The 22,756-nt window shown below is 38.2% G+C and overlaps 2 protein-coding genes across 3 annotated transcripts in view; one reads left to right on the top strand and one right to left on the bottom strand.

Annotated features, from left to right (window-relative positions):
• LOC120772483 overlaps positions 1-22,756 on the bottom strand; it is a 116,910-nt gene that overhangs the window by 86,802 nt on the left and 7,352 nt on the right. Inside the window, exons 1-2 of one of the 2 annotated variants that reach the window (XM_040101129.1) lie at positions 10,621-10,985; positions 10,249-10,542 (exon numbers count right to left, since the gene is read on the bottom strand). In XM_040101129.1, coding sequence (XP_039957063.1) covers positions 10,249-10,542; positions 10,621-10,985 — 659 coding nt within the window. Of the gene's footprint in view, positions 1-10,248; positions 10,543-10,620; positions 11,009-22,756 lie in introns of those variants that run through there. The other variant, XM_040101128.1, reaches the window with a different exon arrangement.
• Positions 1,754-3,870, top strand: LOC120772485 (vegetative cell wall protein gp1-like). Its single transcript, XM_040101132.1, has one exon. The coding sequence runs from the start codon at positions 1,781-1,783 to the stop codon at positions 3,818-3,820; it is 2,040 nt and encodes a 679-aa protein (XP_039957066.1). The 5' UTR covers positions 1,754-1,780; the 3' UTR covers positions 3,821-3,870.

A 22,756-nucleotide genomic window follows, 5' to 3' on the forward strand; every position in this document is an offset into this window, starting at 1 on the left:
AAAATAGGGAACCCCGATATATATAATATTATTAAAATGTGTTCTCTTATTCAGTCGTTGGAAAATTTAGATTTATAATTGTGTTTCAATGTCGTCCCGGAGATGGTTCAGAAAGTTGTCTTTCACTAAAGAGATTTATTGAAGGCTCTAAATTGGAATTGAAGGATAAAAAGAAAGTAAAAGTTTCTGTGTTGGAGTTATTTTTATTATTGTGATATGTATGCTTTAAGTAAAGTAAACGTTCTTTAAATATCGGATAAACTTAGAACCATCCTACTAATAGGGATGAATATGGTATTTATATGGCAGAAGAGTGGAAACAAGCGGACTTTCCTATATGTCCAAAAATGCTCGGTTTTGTGTTATTACTTTTGAAGTTTCTACGATTTTTCAAGATGATCACGTAATATCTATGCAAATAACTATTTCTTACGTTTCTTTGTTTAGAAAACTTAACAACCTCTAATAAGAAGGAATATGGGTACTAATTGGATATAAGGTATTTTTGTCAGTCCAGTGGCGTAGCTAGGGGGTCAAAAGTGTACAAGATATAGGGCGAAAATGGGTTTTTTCTATGGCTTTTAATAAGATGTCTTGTAAATTTACTATCAATTTCCTCAAAAACCGTATTGTGAGAATTTTGGCACTTCAGAATTTGCGTCGCTTTTAGTTCCTAAATTTTATATACTTATTATCGAAGATATTTTGTAAAAATTCACTTTTGTTCGAATCACCTCATGAAACTTGTAGGTAGGTATATAAAGGGGGCGGGAGAACATCCTTGGCCCCGGGCGCCCGAAGTTGTAGCTACGCCACTGTGTCAGTCTCTTATCTCTGAAGACTTTCTGGAATTGAAAGTCTTTGAAAACAAGGTTAACGAAATGAGATGTATGGAATAAGAAATCTTGAACTATAAGGACTGGAATTCCTTTATTTCTGAATGAAACTACTATATGTATGTATAAGCCTGTATACCTCGACCAAACTTTATTTAAAAAAAACAATACTGAACTTAAAATTAATATACCTAGATTTGGGTTAATTTTCCTTAAAAAAATCTATGAAACCTTTGAGGTATCAATTAATGAAAATATTGCACAGATTTGAAAAGTCTTCCGATTTAACGACACAAATAAAGGTAGCAAAAAATTTTAAGTCCTGCACATAGGCAGCTCCTGAGAAGTGTCTGCTGCCAGAAAGATATTCAATATTATTCTATATACATAGGCATATAATATTATCTTATGACTTACCACTTAGTTTTGGTTATTATCAGAGAGAAATAGTCGGAAATTGTACTCACCTGAAAAAATACAAAATAATATCGTATTTACTATTACTACTAGAACGAAAGCATTTCAGGGCACGTACATATAGTACATATATTGGTAAACAAATAGCTCAAGCATTTCATTCATACATATTTTTTAAAACACAAACGGTTATTTTTTAGCGCAGCGCCGAAGAATGTCGCACCAAAGTAGATATCAAGGGAATTTCGAGAGCCAAGAAGCACGTACGGTGGAACAGTTAAAGACCAACGCCACCACAAGTGCGTTGAATGATGACTGCACTAGGCCACCTTCGGTAGGCAGTACAAAGATTATTCCCATGTAGCAGAGGCACATAACCCGATAAGTATAATTCCTCTACTACGCACGATACGTCTTCAACATAAAATTGGGTATAAAAGGTTCACGGCTGTCAGTTGGGTAGTATAACAAAACGACTACACAGCAAATCACTTCAGTTGCTTCAGTGAAAAATAATTTATTTCAAAATGCGTTTCATTCTTACAATTTGCGCATTTATTGTATCAGCCAATTCGGCCACCTATAACCTGCAACCACCGTCTACGTTGCCGCGTTATCTGAGTCCTGTACCATCTTCAGATCCGCAAGCACTCGTACCTTCCTATCAATATTCGGCACCAGCTCCTGCATCCGCACCTGCGACTTATGCAGCGCCAGCACCGGCACCCGCCTACGGAGCTTCGGCAATAGTACAACCACCTTGTGCGCTGGCGCCTGCCCCACTTCCTGAGCCATTACCGTATGCACCAACTTTGCTTGCATCGGACTCAACGCCTTACATAGCACCAGCACCGGTTCCAGCTCCTTACTCAGCACCAGAGCCAGTTCCAGTACCAACTCCTTGTTCATATGCAGCGGAACCAGTGCCAGCTCCAGATACTTATGTAGCGCCACCCCCAGCTCCTGTTGGTTATGCAACGCCAGAAGCCGTGCCTGCTCCTTCACCGTGTTCTAATGCGATAGCCCTGGCACCAGCTGTAAATGCTTATGCACCTGCGCCTGCTCCAGCTCCTGTTGCTTACGCAGCACCTGCTCCTGCTCCAGCTCCTGTTACTTACGCAGCACCTGCTCCTGCCCCAGCTCCTATTACTTACGCAGCACCTGCTCCTGCTCCCGGTCCAGTCGCTTATGCTGCAGCTGATCCCATACCAACAGCACCATGTCCTTACACAACTGCTTCAGCGTCGATTCCTGATGCATATGCTCCGGTAGCACCTATTCAAGATGCCTATTTACCAACAGCACCGTCCACAGCTGCTTACGTAGCTCCAGGATTAAATCCCGTCCCATCACCATGTTCAAATGCAGTCTCACCTGAGGCTTATGCAGCTCAGTCATCCGCTCCAGTTGCTTATGCGCCACCAGTAGACCCTGCACCAGCATCTTATGCAGCTCCTGACTCAGTTTCAATACTCTCACCCTGCCCTTATGCTACTGCACCACCTTCAGCTCAGGATGTTTATCCAGCCCCTGCTCCAGCCCCTGCTAGTTACGCGGCACCAGTACTCCCACCAGCAACTTACGCAGAACCAGATTCAGTGCCAGTACTCCTACTGTCGCCTCTTTCATCTCCAGCAGCTGCTCCAGCCGCTTACTCAGTACCAGCACCAGGTCCACAAGCTTATAATGCTCCTGTACCAGTTCCAGCACCTGCACCAGTCTCCTTTTATGCTCCTCCAAGCCAAAGTGTCTCACCAGCCCTACCCTCTTATCCAGCACCAACACAATCTGTCGCATCTTATGCTGCTCCGGCGCCTGCTCCTGCCCCTTGTGCAGCTCCAATTCTAGCTCCAGCTCCAGCTCCTGTGGCATATGCTGCTCCTTCACCGGTTGGTTATGCTGCTCCTGAGCCAGCTCAGCCATCTTACGCTGCACCAGCACAGGTTCCCGCTCTTTCTGCATTATCATCCTATACAGCGCCAGCCCCAGCATCCCCTCTTGCACCATATGCAGCCCCGGCACCTGCTCCAGCCCCTTGTGCAGCTCCAGTTCCGGCTCCAGGTCTGGTATCCTACGCTGCTCCTGAACCTGCTCAACCAACTTATGCTGCACCAGCCCCAACACCGCTTCCTGCCCCTTATGCAGCTTCAGCTCCATCTCCTCTATCCTATGCTGCTTCTTCACCGGCTGCTTATATTGCTCCTGAACCAGCTCAGCCATCTCATGCTGCTCCAGCACCAGCTACCTCTGCTTATGCAACGCCATCGCGTTCTGCCTCTTATATAGCTTCAGCTCCAGCTTCACTGACCTATGCTGCTCCTGAGCCAGTTCAGCCATCTTATGCTGCACCACCACCGGCTGCCTCTGCTTATGCACCGCCATCTTACGTAGCACCAGCCCCAGCATCCCCTCCTGCCCCATATCAAGCCACAGCTCCAGCTCCGGGGTCCTATGCTCCACCTTCACCAGCTGCACCTGAGCCAGTTCAACCATCTTATGCTGTACCAGCACCAGCTCCCGCACCTATTCTTCCCCCATATTCCAGTGCTGTTAAATACTATCAATGAACACAATATGTTTAAAATAGTTTCCGAAGACATCAATAAATAAATCATATTACAGCCCAGCCAATCTTTTTATTTAATTTAGTTCACGGAAAGTTGTGTTTTACTGAATGAAATGTATTTGCTTCATTTGCAACAAAAAATGGTTCAAGTTTGATTTGCAAAGGAAGACGATTTTACTTTACTATCGGTATAAATCAGCTTTCGAAGTGGCATTTTTTATTCGGTCCTCTATTGATCCTTTATATGAAACATACCCTTCCTAAAATGGGCTCTTATAGGCCGGTGAAGATTAATCCGTTTACTGTATGAATTCCGCTTTCGGATGGCGGTCATATCTTGAAAAACCGCGTCAATATGCCAATATAAAGAAATTCTAAAACAAATTTATTTAAAATAATAATATTTATACACTACGGCAAATAATTTCAAAGCGGAGCTTATTTTTGTATTCCACAACATTACTTCAGAGAAAGCTTTACATTATGTTACACAATATGGTTTGTGTCAATGCTAGTGGCTTGCGCCTTACAGTTTTACAGCCACTGGTGTGATCGCATAAATTGCGATCGATGTGAATGTTGCGATCGGATTCACTATTTCGAACAAATAACTTTGTGATCAAGTAGCGTTAGGACACAAACCGTACTTTTACATCTGCATAATAAATTTTAGTTATTCATCAAGTTTTTTTTGATGTTACACAAGTTCCAAATAAAATCGAAATCAGTAGTAAGGGTAAACAAAATGTCTCTACTTCCTGAACAGGTTTAGCTATTTATTGCACAGAAAGTAACGAGCCGTTAAGTTAAAAGTAATCAAACATTTTTCTCAGGAAATTATAAGGCAACTAACCTTGATTTATTTGACCTATCTGAAACCACTCTATGCTACAAGTCATCTTTGAGCCTCTGATAAAAAGCTGCCTGTACATACCAAACTGTAGAGCTCATTGATCTTCAACAGAACAAATACTACAAGTACATACACATATGGCACCTCAATTGACCGTGAACAAACGTTTGATGACTACCATATACCCAACTAAGTAGAAAACTCATATTACTAAAAAATGCAAACCGTCAAGGGAAAGGGGTTGAACTACTAGCTCTGTCAAATACCTCGGAGTTACGCTAGATAAACTAGGGTCTTCGAATCTGAAACACCTGCTGAAGAGGCATTACACCGAAGTGGGCTCTATACTAATGTAACCCTCATACAAACTTATGGTGCAGTGGTATGGCGGATGGCATTATCGAAAAAGATCCCTATTAAGCCCCTGGAATAGGTGCAACAGGCTTCTTTGCTGGGGATTGCGGAGGCAATGAAAACTACCTTAACAGGGACTCTTGAGGTTAGCAACGACATCCGACCAATGCACATAAAAGTGAGGTAGGAAGAAATGATTACGGCCAGCCGGTTCATGATTTTAGGCTACTGGAGCTGGGCTAGGCGTCATTACGGGCATTGTATCATACTCCAACTTGTAAATGCAATTTTGTAAAGTTGGCAAAAGCGCCCGAGAAAAGAACACCCACGAGGAACAAAATAAATCGTTTTTCATTTCCCAGTGACCAATTGTGATTGATTGATGGTTCCAAAGGCGAAATCTACATATTAACTAACGGTTTAAGGAGTGAAATAGGAACAGGAGCGGGCTTCTTCTATTGTAATCCATACACAGAAGGCAGATTCAAAATAAATTACAACAATTCAGTTTTTCAGGCTTGTGCAAAGTGGACTTTTGGTCATTCTAGGGAATAGCTTGTCTTCAATTAAGAATACCCGTAGCGCCAATACTAAGTCTCATTGCGTTAGGTTATGCAAGCAGGCAATAGACCTTTAGTAGGAACTCGCTTAAGATCTTTAAGGTACCAAGTCATATAGGAATAGAAAGAAATGAAAATACAGACGAGCTGTTTTGCTCGGGGCAGCTGGTGATACAATTCCCCTAAGCTGCACCTAGCCATTCAGCTCCTTCATGGTTATTTGAAGCAATGGACGCTAGTGGAACGCCTCAGGTCTTGGAACATAAACCATAAAGGGCATACCACAAAGTTATTTAGGAATAATGTTGATGGTGGGCAGACCAAAAAGCTCCAAAACCTAGGCAAAAGGGAGCTTCGTAACATTGTAGTGGTGTTCACAGCGCACTTACTCTTCAGTGAATGGGAAAAGTAGATTCAGCGGAGAACAGAGTATGTGCGGAGGAGGAGACGCCGGAATATTATCTATGCGAATGCCGAGTCTTCAGCCAAATGAAAAGCTCCATATTCCACGGCTTTGCAACAAAAGAGACATTGGGCAGGTGGGGTAGATAAGAAATATGTCTTTCACCAAATCCACGAAGTTGTTGGATAGCTGAATGGGCCCAATGATGGCCTACGTGCTGCCGCCTACGGTCCGACGCCCACGCGTCTCCCTTTTCAACCAATCAGTCAACCAATCATCAATAAAGTTTACCTAACACGATCTTTAGGGTTTAAAATATATCAAATCCGTCAATAAATAAGGTTTACCTAACACGACCTTTAGTTTAAATTACTTCAAATCGATACGATTTTCATAGAAAATAACTTCTTTCTGAACCAGTCTAAAGTTTTTGTGTACTTGCCAAGTTCGGAACAACGTTAAACATTTGTTTTGACGTTTCGCATTTGGTTATAGTATAATTAAAACAGCGCCTGACTCATACTCTTCAAGAAACGCAGATAACTTTGTCAACTGCATGAAATTTTCATTCAAGCAAAGAGACAGAATTACATAAGTTGCGTTGTTGTTTGTAAACACCCTAACTTCGAGCAACAACTATTTCACTACCAATGCTATAAATGCAAATAAGCGGTTGGTAAACATGACTACCGGCGTGCGAAAAACACGTACTAGCAGCTGAAGACCGCCGGTTTTGCGTAAGCTCCAATGATAAGCGCTGAATTCTGTCTAATGACTGAAGAACGCACTTTGCCAAACTTTGCGAACACGGACCAACGAATAACGGTTAGATTGGTCCATTGAGCCGAAGGCACATAACTTGGTGATAAGTAGGTGCTTTGCCGGTGAGGTCCGAAATTTGAATTTTACATTGGGCCATATTCAAATGATGTATAAAAAGCGGGCGACCCTGAAAACTTTAGTACATTCACATTGCAGTTGTTTGAGAATACACTTTAGTAAACCTTCAAGTCATAAGTATGTGGTTAATATTATTTGTTGGGAGTCTGATCACTTCTACCGCAAGCGGACTTTATACACCGATTTGCGCTGAGGGCGGTTTACCCGTGTGTGCCACGAACGGCGTGGCATATCTTTACTTCGAAAACGAATGTAGACTAAATGCTTATATTTACAAGCAAATTTATCTTGGTCAGCGAGGTAAGCTTTATACTCCTTTTTTGGATACTTTTAATACCCTCCGAAATTAAAAAAAATATATATTTCTTTTAGTTCCCATTAAAACGGACTTGGAAAACTGTTTACTAAACTGTCATGAAATTGTCTGTCCAGCACTGTTTAAGCCTGTTTGTGCTCAGCAAGTGCCTGATGGAGCTGTGCGCACGGTGCCCAATGCCTGTCTCGTCAATCAGCTAATTTGTGCAACCAAGCGACGTAAATATAAATTTTGATTTTCCTTCCCGAAAGTATATATTCAATTTCTGAACTATTTACCACTCCATAGACTGGAAAGTAATCGGCGAAGGACCCTGTGCGCCAACATTAAAACCAACACCACTAACAGATGAAGAGTATTCGTTTACTTCACCACCATCGGCAGATTATCTTGCATCGGATCCGGAACCAATTTCGACATCCTATATTGCGTCATCTTCATACACAGGCCAGGAATACTCATCGCCGTCTTCATCTGATTCTTCATCGTATGCAGTTCAAGATCAAAGCCAAAATTACATTGAATCAGCTCCCGCTTCTGTACCGTATGCCACTCCCGATGCAGTACCACCTACTTATGAGACAACACAACCAGCTCCTTGCTCAGCTGATGGTTCCGATCCTCTACCATATATTGCTCCCGACCTAAGCCAAAATTATCAAGCACCTTCAGATTCTTTACCATATATTGCTCCAGATCAGAGCCAAAGCTATCAAGTACCTACTCCAGCTCCTTCTCCAATCGAAGCACCTTATGTTCCTCTTGACCAGAATCAAAACTATGTTGCGCCTACCGTTTCTGCACCAGTACCAGCGCCCTGTTCCTATGCAACAGCGCCTGATTCAGAACCGGCACCATATGTAGCTCTTGATCAGAGTACGAACTATGTGGCACCTGCTGAAGTTCCGAAATCATATCCAGTTCAGGAAACGTTCCCATCCCCCGCACCATATGAAGTACAACCGTCGTCTCAATGTCCGGCACTAGCACCTACTGTAGTACCAGCACCTTATACGGCTTCTGACCCAAATCAAAATATTGTTTTACCTGTCCCAGCTCCAGCTCCTTATATGGTACAGAATTCAGTGCCAGCTTCCTATGAAACACAACAGCCACCATCAGGCCCTTACGCAACACCAACTCCTGCTCCAACGTCGCTACCTTATGCTGCCGTTGACCAGAGTCTAAATTACGTAGTGCCTGTAGCACCGGATTTAGATGCAAGCCAATATGAAGCACAGAAATCAGCACCAGCACCTTGCTCGGCAACTGACCAGAGTCCAAGTTATAGAGAACCAGCTCCAGCTCCAGCTCCTTTGCCTTATCCCGTTCAAAAACCAGTTCCGTCGCCTTATGAAACACCTTGCTCTGATGCAAACTCTGTACCTGCTCCAGCACCAGCGCCTTATTCATCTCTTGACCAGGGTCAAAATTACGCTACAGAACTTTCGCCTCTTGCTCCTTATGCGACCCAGAATGCAATTCCAGCTGCCGCAGAACCTGCTCCTCCAACTCAGTCCATTTATACTAATCCTGCTCCTGCCCCAATAACATCTTCATACGATGTGCCGCAACCAGCTCCATGTCCTTATGCAGAATCAACACCTGCTTATGCGCCTCCATCATATGCTGCTGTTGAACAAAATCCTGCGCCTTACATAGCCCCAAATCCAGTTGTGGTCCCAAATGAACTACAGCAAGCACCCGCGTGTCCTTACGCCACCTCAACTTCCGTCTCCAATCCTGCAACTTACGCTACCCCAGAACAGACACAAAGTTATGATGCACCACTTCCAGTTCCTATTGCTTGTGCAGGCCTAGATGCTGTGCCAGCTCTATATGAAGCCCAACAGCCATGCTCTAACGCTTATTCATCGCCAGCTGTAGCTCCAGCACCAGCACCATTACCATATTCAGCTCTTGACCAAAGCCAAAGTTACGAAGCACAAGCTCCAGCAGCTTGTGCCAATACAGAAGTTCAGCCGACAGTTCCTTACTCTCCATCACCATCTTATACTGATTCCGCACCTTACACTGCTGCAGAGCAGCCTCAAAAATACGTAGCACCAGCTTCTGCTTCTTACTCCTTAACGTACTCAGATCCTGCGCCAGCTGCAGCTCAATGTAAAATACAGCAACCAGCTCCGTACACTCATTCAGCACCTGCTCTCACTCCTACACCTTACGTTAGTTCAGATCCATTCCCAGCGCCTGCAGCTTATGAACAGCCACAACCAGCTTCGTATCCTAATGCTGCTAAGGATTCAGTAGGTGTGACACCTTTACAGATCCCTTATGAAGCTCAACAACCAGCACCGTGTGGCGCATCGGTTCCTGCGCCTACAGATTTGTCATATACTGCTTCAGACCATAGTCAAAGTTACCTAGCCACCCAACCAGCTCCAATTTCGGCATCTTATGCAAATACTGAAACAGCACCGGCTTATCAAGCGCAGCCACCAGTTCCATGTTCTTGCACGGCAGCAAATCAATATTCAGAATCTGTACCCAACGCACCATTATTATCAAACATTTACTCAAGACTTCCAGGATCCTTAGATTTGACAAAACTTTTTAAACAACTGCGAAGACGCTTCGGAATGTTTGTTTATCAACCGAGATATACGCATATTATAATTACTGATTAGACTTACACACGATAGTGATTATTTATTAGTGATAACCCATAATGGGTGCTAGCGTAGGCTTAATAATAAAGTGTGTTAAAAAGCATATAAATCTTTATTTATTTGGAGAAGTTTAAGCTGTAAGTAAGCAAAATAATAGCATGCTTTTAGGCACTCGGAAACCGATCTTGTTTTTGGTGTAAGTCGTGACTAATAGCTGGGACACATTCCCACTCGATGTTCGGTTTATGGATAAAGATCTTTTACAGTTTGAATGCCAGTGTTGGCAAAATTCGGATAGCTGACTTTGAACTTAACTTGAATACAGTTTTATAACCACTGCAAAGCTCATGCTTACATCTGAAGATGTGATTAAATTCATGCCCAAAAAATCTAATTTTGCGTGTTTGACTCACCTGCCACACTTGGACGAAGTCCGCTCACAAATCGAATCCAGCGAACACTGATCCTCACCACCACCAATGGAATTGTAAACATTCTGATTCGTATCGAAGCAATAGCTACAACTACAATAAGAGTATTGCGAGCAACAAAAGGACGAAGCGACCTCAGCGTCATCCAAATCTGTGATATGTATGGAACAATCACCATCACTGTTCGAACAACTCAGCTCGCGTTCGGTGTATAAATGCGCAGAACGCGGTCGCGTGAGTGTGTGACCTTCTGAAGCAGGTGCGCTACGGCGCGATCTACAAAATCACCAAAACAAAAAGACAGCTCAACTCGGTGCACACTTCAACAAACAATGTACAAGCAAGCATACTCACCTCTTGCTGCGCGTATCCACCGTCTCCACCACCACATTCCAGGTGCGATGTATCAGATAGAGTAGAAAGAGCATGCGCGACGTTTCACCATTCGGTGGCGCCGATGCTGGCGGCGTTTTACTGCGTCCATGACCGTGAATGTCATTGGTCGTGTGCTCACTGCGCCGACGGCTGTGCCGTGCTGGTAATGTTTTAGCTTTGCGTTGTGGCGCGCCGCCGTCACCATCGTCGCAGAGTGTTGAGTGATAGCGTGACTTTTGATTCCGCGGTGTAGTTGAAGCGCGTGATTTGCCTGTGTGGTTGTTGCTGTTGCTACTGAAAGCCGTTGAGCCGCGATGGACGGCGTGCGTCAGTGAGTTTCCCATTATTGCAGCGGCATGTGAAGTGGCTAGAAAAAGAAGAAGCATAAAGACTGTTGTAAGTATTGCTTGAAGGTAGCAATAAGCATCTGTTGAATATTAAACTTTAAATTTAAAGAGATAAGCAAACTGAAATTTGATATGTTACCACGTGAGGAATGTCTGTAAAAAAATAAGCAAACGAAAAGTCTTTTCTTTCAGAACTTCAATTGCTTTTTAGTAATCACTGCGTGAACTCAGTTTTAAGCGGAGTCAACTATAAATGAGGCGCTATTACAGCGCTAACCTATATATTGGTTAGTCGAAAAAAAGTCTTTTCGTATTTCCAACCAATTTCAATTAATTTTTTTTTATATTTATATTAATAAATAAATAAAAAATATCTACCATTTTGTTCGAACACTTTTTGCCATTTTTCTGCTAGGGACATTATTCCATCAGCGAAAAACTTTCATCATTGTAAATTGAAATTTCGAAATTTCCAGAACGGAAACGAGCACACTATTGTTGTGCTACACGAACTGATACATCATCGTCTCCGTAAATTGTACAAATTTCATTGGTGGCTTGCGTGGCATTCTTCCCTTTTTATAAAAAATTTTTAAGATCTAGCGCCTTTCTTCATTATTTGACTAATTTTTGAAGAGCTGTAACTCTTTTTCAACTTCCCCGATTTTAATTTTTTTCTGATTAATTGAAGCTTAAAATCTCACCTTTCCAACACTATATGGTATGACGCAATGCGATTGATAACACTGGCGATATACGACTGCAACGACATCTATTGACAAAATACGAAAATACTTTTTCGACTATCCAATATTAACGATTTTTTGGAACTTCCTTCCAAACTTTTCAACTAACTTATCTACAGTTTTATGAAATTTCGAAAATCTAGGCCTTAGTCGTCTCTTATTTGTCTAACAGCTGCCAATGCTGTTGTGGTGAGTTAGCAATTTTGGTCTCGATTAGCATAACTCTGGTTCCAGGATTATGGACCAACATAAAATTAGCAGCCTGCTAACCGGTACTCATACCGTAAATAACCACACCTGTTCTCTCCATTCAACTCAGATCCGTTCTTTTATCAAAAAATACTTAATTCTTGCTTGCTCTCAGTTAAAAAATAATTTAAGATTTTCCAACTTTGTAATAATTAATTGCAGCGCTTAACTAAAAGCCAACGACATAAACATTATAACTCCAAAAGCAATAAATATGTTGTAAGAAATTGCCAGATTTAATAAAACTAATCATTAGTTTAATGTTCAATTTTTAATTGCACACAAGCCTACATATCAAGTTTGGATTTTTGATTCATTTCACCGAACACCTAAGCACTCTGACCGCCTTTTTTAAGTACCCATTAAAATCGACACAAATGCTACCTGACGCTTTGCAGCTACGCTTCTCGAAGTCTTTCACTCATTACTAGCGATTTAACTGCAAAATCCTATGCCCACAATAGCTATCGTTTACATTCACTGCAACAACAAAAGCAAGCTGGTGAGTTGCTAATTTTATGCTATTTCATTATTTCTTGCTTTTTGGTGATTTTTTTCGTTTTTTGTGATTTTTTGTATGTTGTTGTTTTGCAAGCATGTTTTATTTTCCGCGCCTTTGTTTTGATCACTTCGATTTTTTGTGTTTTTTTTTCTTGCTTTGTGTTTGTTGGCGTTTTTATTTGTTCCTTTTTCTACGTACATTCTGTTGTCCGCCTCATTTGTCTATCTGTCTTTATCATCACTTTACACATGCATTGTTCTATCAATTTCGTAATCACCTGCTGTCGCTGCCGTTGAAATGCAAATCTATGCAATTTTCATGGGTCAAGCTTGACTGCGGCCGCTCAAGCCCACTTAAGTATGTATGAGTATGAGTATCGCAGTTTAGACCCCAAAATGTTTTGTTCTAATATGTTATTATTGTTGTAGTTACATTGCTAAAATTGCTAAGTGTGCTAAGTTCAATTGAGGCTATTGAAATTGGGAGGAGGGCTACTAGGAAAATTAAATTAAAGAAATTCATTCTGAGTGACTTTCTATTACACAGAGATTGTCATTTGAGGTTTTGAAATTAGTATGATCTAAAAATTTTGCTGAGTGGAGGCGTAAACATTTTTAGTACCTCTTCCATCTGAATTGAAGACAAAAAATTGTTGTAGAGCGAATATTTGTTAAACCAGTCTTATCACAAAGACACTCAGTGCTAATGATAGCGAGGTTAGGAACTCCTCCACCAACCCTGAATGCACTGTAAATGAGTAGTCACTACTCTAAAGGAAGCCGCTCTCCCGAGCAGAAAACTACTGCTACCTTGAGAGGTAGCTCCCACAGTAAACCTCTCCACCAACCTTCCCCAAAAGCTTTGACCCATCCGTAAAGAAGCTCTCTACTACAACGGCTTCTCCCCACCAATAGCTCCCTCGTCAGTATATGGGCAGAGAAGGAGCCGCCAGAGTTCAATTTGGCGACTCCATTATCTAGATGAGCCACTTTCGCGGCCATGCACCTTCCAGCGATGTCCACGGGTATTATGTTCAAAATGGCGTTAAGTGCCATGGTTGGAGTGGACCACTAATGCTGATGAGCGCCGCCAGTTGAACGCTCCCGAGTTTCTTTGCAAGTGTGGTCTTTTCTAAAGCCCTCCACCACATAAAGACATTTATCCAAATTACTTTTCACAAAACCTTCATTACCTTGCCTGACTACTTTATACCAAAAAGTTCGTATTAACCCTTGAGTTGTGTCCTACTTTTTCCCCGACCTTGCTTTAACGGTAAAGTTTGACACATATTCGCGCCTTACTGCGCATGGTTTGATTTATGTGAACACAATATTTGCATATTTGCTTCATTTGGATTTCGGTATGCTTTCTTTACTATGGTTCATTGTTCAGCTTCGGCGACTTTAACAAGTAAATATGAAAAGTTTCTGTAAGAGTCTTCAAGCACACATATGTATATGTATAAGACACACATATGGCAGTAAAGTATGAATATGTGATTAACTCGTGCTTGTTTTGCTTTACATTTATCTACACCATCTTAATGGCAAACAGGTGCAGAGTATCAATTATGATGGATATGTTAAGCGGTGGAAAGTCAAGCGTCGATAGGTAAAAAGATAATTAGTTCCTTGTTTTAGTATTAAAAAATTGTTAGCGTCGATGAAAGATCTATGATCACAAGATGTCTTATTAAGCAACGAAGAGAGCTTTAAAAAGCCAAGAGCTTAATGAACTGATTTTGATTAAGAACTAAGAACAAATTAGAAGAGTCCATAAAAGAAAATTGGCAAATATTCAGCCAGCTGTTTTGAACACCTTCTGATCCATTAGTCTTATTTCAATGCTACGTTCTGACTGTATAACACAATGTCACCCTTAAAGTAGGCAAGATAAGCATGCAAAGAAAAATGTTGCCTACATTTAGGAAATTTTTAGCCAAGCTTCAAACCTACATACATATGTAGACAATTGTTCCATGCGGACTAACTCAGATATATGGAAAAGATTATAGTTAGACTATTGCTAATCAAAAAATTGTGATTTCTACACAAAATATTTTCGACCTTTAACTATATTTTAAACTTTTTCTAATACATTTTTTTAAGGAGATATACTTTTATTTAGTGTTTACGAATTTTCAAAATTTTTCTATGCGATTATACGACCATATTTACATACATATTCGGCGCACAATAAATCCAGTAAAATTTATTTGAAAATAACTCAATGTCACCTTAAAAGTATGCTGTATTAGCGTACAAAGAAAAATGTTGCGTACACTTAAGAAATTTGTAGCCAAGTTTCACACTAATGTCGACATAAATTTCATGCGGACTAACTCGGATATATAGAAAATAATAACACTTAGACGCTTGTTAATCAACACATAGTGACTTTACATAAAATATTTTGGAATATAATGACTTTTAACAAAATTTTGAACTTATTCTAATCAATTTTTCTAAGGAGATGTACTTTCATTTCGTTGTATCTAAATTTTGAAAATTTTTCTATATGATTATACTGTACTTACATACATATTCTATACAAAATAAAGCCAGTAAAATTTATGTGAAAATAGCTCTATGTCACCCTACAAGTAGGCAGTATTAGCAAGCAAAGAAAAATTTTGCCTACATTTAGGAAATTTTTACCCAAGTTTCACACCTATCCCCGCAATAATTTCATGCCAATTAACTCAGGTATACAGAATATGAAACTGTTAGACGATTGTTAAATAAAATATTTTCAAATATAACGACTTGTAACGAAATTTAAAGATTTTTTCAAGAAGTTGTACTCTCAATTACTATTTCTGTATTTTTTCGGAATTTTTTATACGATTATACGACTACATCTACATATTTACGTCCGAGCACAATGAAGCCAGTAAAATTTATCTATTCAGACGAGTTTTTAGACATTGCTAAATTTATATACTAAAGCATAAATTTATCACATAGCTGTAGGAAAATTAGATTTAGCTGCACTTAACAGGAAAACTAACACATTCGGCATGTTAATAGTCAAATAATAGGCATTAAGCAGCAATATTAGCGTAAGTGTTCAGTTCCAGAAGCTCGCACGACAAAATACTATATATAATAGTATATAAGTATTCACATTTTTTCAACATTGGAAACTGTCCAAATGACGTGGCATGAGACGCATGCAAAGTCAAGTGGAGTATTCGAGTTAAAGTCAATAAAGATGTACACTTAGATAGACTAAAGAGTTGATAATAAATTGCAGCAACAAAGAGATGAGAAACTAAGAAAAGCAGTGGTCACGATAGCGATCAAATTGAGGCATCATTGCTGCGTTGGCTGTCTGTAAGTGTAACAGCAACTGCAACAACATTTGATGATTACATAATAGCTCACTAATAATGCCAATCAGGAGGCCAATCAGCTTGCCAAGACTACTACCTGTGTGCGGAAAGCAGTGCACCGCAGACTGCCGCAGAATACTATACATCTAACAGACAAAACAATGCGGTCGCATTGACTGTTCGCGTACGCGTAATTGAAGAAAATCGACGGCAGTTTAAAAGCAGCACTTCGCAATTGCTTCGGACTGCGTGCGCCGTTTATCTTTAGGCACGTATGTAGAGCGTTCTGATAGCGCGGAAATTGATTGAAAAGTTTCGCAAACACATATATATCAATTTGAAGTGGAATTTGTTGGGAAAATGCTGAATGCACTGAAAGCAGGCCAATACACTTGACTCGCCGCTGGCGGTTAATTTCAATTTATTGCATTGAAAATGTGTCGAACAAGCAATGTGGAAGAACGCATTTGCCTGCAGTTCCTCGGGACGTGGCAACTGGTTTGACGCTCGTAAATATTGTCTGCCAGACTGTGCGCTTATTTAAAATGCAAAGAATATATATTCGCATATGTATGTTTGCACTCCAATCCAGAGCATTCTAACATCCTTCCAGTCAATTTGCTTGGCTAGTCGCAGGTGTGGCGGTTATGGCAACACATCGCAGCTCAAAATTTATAGTTCTGCTCTAGCATATGTGCGCGTATGTGTATACAGCCTTAAGAACAGCGTAGTTGCATGTATATAGTTATTATGATAAATGCTGTTGCTACTCTTGCTTGCCAGACGCAGCTGCATCCTGTTCCATTTAATATGTATATTTGTATGTGCAATAGTTAGATTGATTTCAGGTTATCTGCCTGATTGTCGCACGTGTTTTAGCCCACAGCTACGCAATTGCCAAGTTTCGCACTTCGAATGTAAACGGTTAATTTAGAGTGGGATATGTTCCAAATCGTGAAGAAGCCTGCTGTGCGGGCTCACATGTATAATAAATGCAAGCATGTATGGGCATTTGTGAAAGGATTTTATAGCAGGTTACCCAGTAAGCAAAATTCGCGGCAATGATTTCGTTTTGGCTTAAATTATATATTTTTTTTGAAAATTTTTTTAATAAATAAATAAATTTCTTAAAAGAACAAATTCCAAAATTTCGTATTAACATTTTTTATAATTTTTGAAATTTCAAAAAAAAACTTTTATTTATTGTTTTGGCATAATTTGAAAAATCATAGCAAATAAATATTTCCGATTTCACTTCTAATTCTAACATCTTTTTAGAAAATTTTAGTTTTTGAAATATCAAATTTGTTTTTACGAATATTTTGAATTTTAATATTTGAATCCAAATAAATAATTCTTTTATACATTTTTCTGATTAAATTAAAAAAATAAAAAAATTTAAAACATATTTTTTAAAAATTTTAGTTTTTGAAATAACAAATTTGTTTTTACGAATATTTTAATTTTAATATTTAAGCAAAATTTTGTAAAACATTTCTTTATTTAATAAATAGTTAATATTTAGAAAATACATGTGTTAAAATTTAATTTCCCAAAAAAAATTAAAATATGTATTTGAAAAATAATAGTTTTCGAAATTTCAAAAAAAAATTATAATATTTAAATATTTAACACAATTTTGTAAACTATTCAAAATAAATTCTTCCTATTTAATTTCTGAAAAAAATTCAAAAATTTGGTTTTTAAAAAAATTTAATTTTTGAAATTCCAAATTTGTTTTTGCTAAAATTTTAATTTTAATATTTTAAGACACCTTGTCTTAAGCCATAATTATTTTTTTAATAAATATTTAACATTTAAAAAATTAATTTTTATATTTAATTTGCCAATTTTTTTTTTAATATGTATTTAAAAATTTCAATTAATTTTCCTAATACTTTAACATTTAATAAAATTTTGTAAGCGATATAAAAAATTTTCCTACTCAACTTCACAAAAAAAATTCTAAAAACATATTTAAAAAAAAATTATGAAATTTGTTTTAACGGATATTTAAATTTTATATTTAAACACAATATTTTAAACTATAATTTTTTTTTATTTAAGTAAATAATATTTAGAAAATAGTTTTTTTTAAATTTAATTTCCTAAAAAAATATCAAAATATGTGTTTAAAAAACTTTAAACCATTTAAAATAAAATTTTTCTATTTAATTTCTTAAAATTCTAAAAATTCCAGTTTATGTTTAAAAAAAAATAGTTTTTAAAATTTTTTCTAACATTTTTTTGGTTTCCATTATTATTTTATATTTTTATGTAATTTTTTTTTCTTTGACTGAAATTTCGAAATTTTTCAAAGCTCATGAACGATTTTTTCTTTTTTTTTTGTTTGAAAAGACAATTTTTTATTATTTATTCAAAATTTTTTTGCCTTATCTAATCTGCCTATCTTTAACATAATGCGATTAAGACTTTAACTTGGCAGCTATTTATAAACTCATCTCTCCTACAGTCTCAAATGCCCGCTGGGTAATCTTATCCAACCACATGTTTACATACCAATCCAGCCGCCAATAGTTCTAGTGACCCAGTTGCTTTTGCTGTAGTCTGTGCAGCATAAATAAATGCAAATAAATTGCAAGGCGTTTCAGTGGCACAAGCGCGCTTTTAACTTTGCTATAATTCATTGTTGCAACACGCCTTTTCCCGACTGCTTGCTGGCTTTCTTATGCCTTGTTTGGCTATGTCTCCAGCTTTCTCACATTTTGGGGCATATTTGCGCAATTTCGTTACAGCTTCTGTTATGTAGTACATGAAGAACATGCCTTTCAAATAAGTGATTTATAGTTATGACCTGTAATTAGCAGTTTTATAAGCTTGCAACATGCTCCCATAACTGGTTTTTGTAAATACCTAAAACTAATCAAGATACATGTGGAGTTATATACGAGTATATCAAAATGATCAGGATGCAGATACAAGTTGATAACTGGCTATTCGCTTTTCCATTCGTCTTCCCTTCAGCCTCAAACTATATTAAGGAAAGGTGCCGAGTTAAAATACCGTTACAGGATATAAATGCGGACCAATTCCCATTACATACATCTGATTATCGTGTTCGCAATCGAACCATACTTTCCTCTAGACCTCATATAATGCATAGGAGAATATCTGGTCTTCATGTTAACAGCAGGCGCTCAGCGTAATGAAATTTCGTTTCAATAAATCCATTTGCCATTTATCTGCCGTAGTTTCTCTTAATTTCTACTATTTTCTTTAATCCGCTTCACTATAATTTGATCCACACAGACTGCTAAAATCTCTTCTGTGTCAATGTTGAAGTTATTATCATAATAATTGTGGGAATTCTTTTTATTATTCAAGCAAATTATTCTCATCACTAATCAAGTTTGTTTCTTGAGTCTTTTGTTTGAATAATACAGCAGTAATGACTTTAGGTTTTTTATTATACACTGAACCGGGTAGATCCAGTTTGCCAGATAGGCACTCATAAGGAAAATCGGAGACTCCCCAAATTATTTATATAAATTATCAGCGTGTTGAGCTGAATCGATTTAGCCATCCGTCTGTCTGTATACTTGTATATGCAAATTAGTCCCTCAATTTTAAAGATATCGAAATTTTATACGTGTGCTTTTCTCACTAAGAAGCTGCTTATTTGTCGGAACAGCCAATATCGGATCACTATAGCATATAGCTGCCATACAAACTGCCCGATCGGAATTAAACGCTTGTATAGAAAACTTTCCCATTTGACGAGATATCTTCAAGAAATTTGATACAGCTTATTGCCTAAGACAATGTGACAGTCTGCGAAGAAATTGTTTAGATCGGATCACCATAGCATATAGCTGCCATACAAACTGAACGATCGGAATCAAGTGCTTATATGGAAAACTTTTTCATTTGATGAGCTATCTTCAAGAAATTTAGAATGAATCATTATCTAAGGCAATTATTCGGATCGAGTCACTATATAGCTACCTCGTAAACTCTCCGATCAAAGTTAAACATTTTCTAGGATGCTAGAATTCCTAAAAAATCTTTAAAATATTTTTGCAAAATAAAATATGTTTTAACACAAACATATTTACGATTATTTCATTGTAATAAAATTAACCACCAACTGATCAAACTCTCAGAAACGCCAGGAAACTGAGAAGTAATTAAAAATGAACGACAAAAAACCACAACCACAAATGTATACCCACATAAAAACGTGCAAATTATATCTACCATAGACCACAGCATTCAATAGCAATGATAATGAAGTGAAAAAAGTGTAAATTATGACATTTAAACGCCTGTGGACTTACCGCAGCACAAAGCGAAAAATATGCAAATTTCTCTTTTCAATAAGAAAAGCAAAAAGCTTACGCAAAAAATAAAAATAAATAGTAAAATGCCGGCTTGACTCATATTTAAAGTATTAAAACACAAAAACAACTTAATAAGCCGACAATGTATGGTCACTGCTAACAGAAAATTATACTTTAAGATATGACAACCTCGCAAAAAAAGAGCAACAAGCCAATGCAAAAAAAGCTGTCAGCTGTGCAAAATTCGGAAAAGCAGCCTAAAAAATAAGCCAAAATGCGCATTACAACAACTAAGCATTATTATTGAAACAGTCACAAATCAGTAAAAAGCATAAATTCAATTAAATCCAACTGGTTTTGTGGCAGCGAAACGAAAGACTTAAGCAACGAACGCGTCAATGCCTACACACTTGCACTGGCAGCTCAAAGCCACATATGCATATATATATACTAGTATGTAAGTAGAAGGTTGCACAGGATGTAGCATTGGCGGCAAACTAACGAAAAACAGCGGCGTTAATGTTGCAACTGCTTGTTGTTGTTGTACAAAATGTTGCAAAAACCTATTTTTATATATTAATACGTGTGTGTGTATCTACAGCCTAAGCAGTTACTTGTGCTAAGCTGGTTGCGGCCGGCGTTTGAAAAGTAGAATTGGGTCGCCGCTTTGACACAGCAGCTTTTTCTTCAAATACAAATACAAATATACTTATGTGTAAATAATATTTAAACGCTGAGGTGAATGCAGAAAAGAGGTCATTATGACGATTACCACTCACAAGCTTGTTGGACGCAGCAACATAAAAGTGGTGTGATTGAAAGAAACCAGAAATGACAAAGTATCCAGCGACTATCTGAAGATCAAAATAAAGTGGAAGTGTTTTGAATTTATTGCGTATAGTTACAGTTATTGAAATGTGATGCAACAAAATGTGGTAATGGAAGCAAAAACTATAAAAAAAAACATTTATGATGAAGACAAATAAAATAGTAATTTCATTTTGAAGAGTATGACTTAATGTTAGATAGTGTAAACGAGGAAACGAAACGAGCAAGGAGCAAGGAAGAGCAAAGTAAGAAATGTAAATGGAAACAAAGAGCACACACACATTTGTTGGTTTGTTAGGGTTAGGTGAACGTCTTGACTGTTTTCTGTTATTTTCGGTACAAAACTGCAATATATAGGGTAGTCGAAAAAGTATTTTCGTATTCCTAATCAAACTTCAACTTATTTTTATATGAACTTTAATGAACCAAATATGTACCACTTGGGTCGACCGCTTTTCGCCATTTCCCCGCAAGAGACATTATTCCATCAGTGGAAAACTTTTATGATTTCTCGGCGAAAATTTGCGACAAGTAATTTTCACCGGCTTCTTTTCAAAGCAACTTTACTCCATAAGGGAGTTCTGCATTGACCGAAACAAATGGTAGTCCGATGGTACAAGGTCAGACCTATGTGGTGGATGCATCAAAACTTCGCAGCCAAGCTCTCCCATTTTTTCCCGAGTCATCAAAGACGTGTGTGGTCTAGCGTTGTCCTGATGGAAGACGATACCCTTTCTGTGTTTTTTTCGATTGCTTGCTTCAATCTCATCAGTTGTTGACAGTAAAATGTAGAATCAATCGTTCGACTAGGCTGAAGCAGCTCATAGTGGATGATTCCCTTCTAATGCCACCAAACACTCAACATATTCTTTGGAGGCATCGAACCTGACTTTGCGACTATTAGTTGAGCATCACTTCGCTTGTACCATGATCTTTTTCGTACAATATTGTCGTATTTAATCCATTTTTCGTCTCCCGTTACCATTCGCTTCGGAAATGGTTCAATTTCACTTCGTATCAGCAAAGAATCCCAGATGTTAATTGGGTCTATTAAATTTTTTACAGACAACTCATGCGCTACCCAAACATCGAGCTTCCTTTTGTAGCCAGCATTTTTTTAAATGGTTAAAAAGCCGTTTGATGAGGAATGTAAAGTTCCTTTGCCATGTCATGGCTTTTTATGTGATGGTCCTGGTCAATCTTTTCCATAATTTCAAAGATAGGTCGACGAGGTGGGTGCATCTTTCACATCGAAATTTCCAGAACAGAAGCGAGCGAATCATTGTTGTGCTACACGAACTAATACAGCATCGTCTCCGTAAACTTCACAAATTTTATTGGTGGTTTGCGTGGGATTCTTCCCTTTTTTATACAAAAATTTCGAAAAAAAACGAATTTCATTATTTGCACTCATTTTCGAACAACTGTAACTTTTTTTCGAATTTCCAGAACTTAATTTTTTTTTGGTTAAATGCAGCTTAAAATTTCACCTTTCCAACACTATATGGGATGACACAATGTAATTGGTAGCACTGTAGATTTACGACTGCAACGACATCTATTGACAAAAAACGAAAAGACTTTTTCGACTACCCAATATTTGACGTTGAATTTGAACTATGTGAGAACTCTTTTATAATTTATAAACAATTTCTAGAATTAATTCCTTTCATTATTTTTAAAAATATTATTTCCAAAAATTATAATTTTTATTATACTAAAATCGCTTTTCTCTAACCAACATTTATACACAGCTTTGTGCACATCTAATTCGAATCTAAGCTTATAAATTTCAATCTAAAAGAATT

This window comes from Bactrocera tryoni, chromosome 3 (genome assembly GCF_016617805.1).
Source record: "Bactrocera tryoni isolate S06 chromosome 3, CSIRO_BtryS06_freeze2, whole genome shotgun sequence".
NCBI classification, from domain to species: Eukaryota; Metazoa; Arthropoda; class Insecta; order Diptera; family Tephritidae; genus Bactrocera; species Bactrocera tryoni.

Coding starts and splice junctions, on each gene's coding strand:
- LOC120772485 (XM_040101132.1), top strand. CDS start 1,781: ATGCGTTTCATTCTTACAATTTGCGCATTTATTGTATCAGCCAATTCG.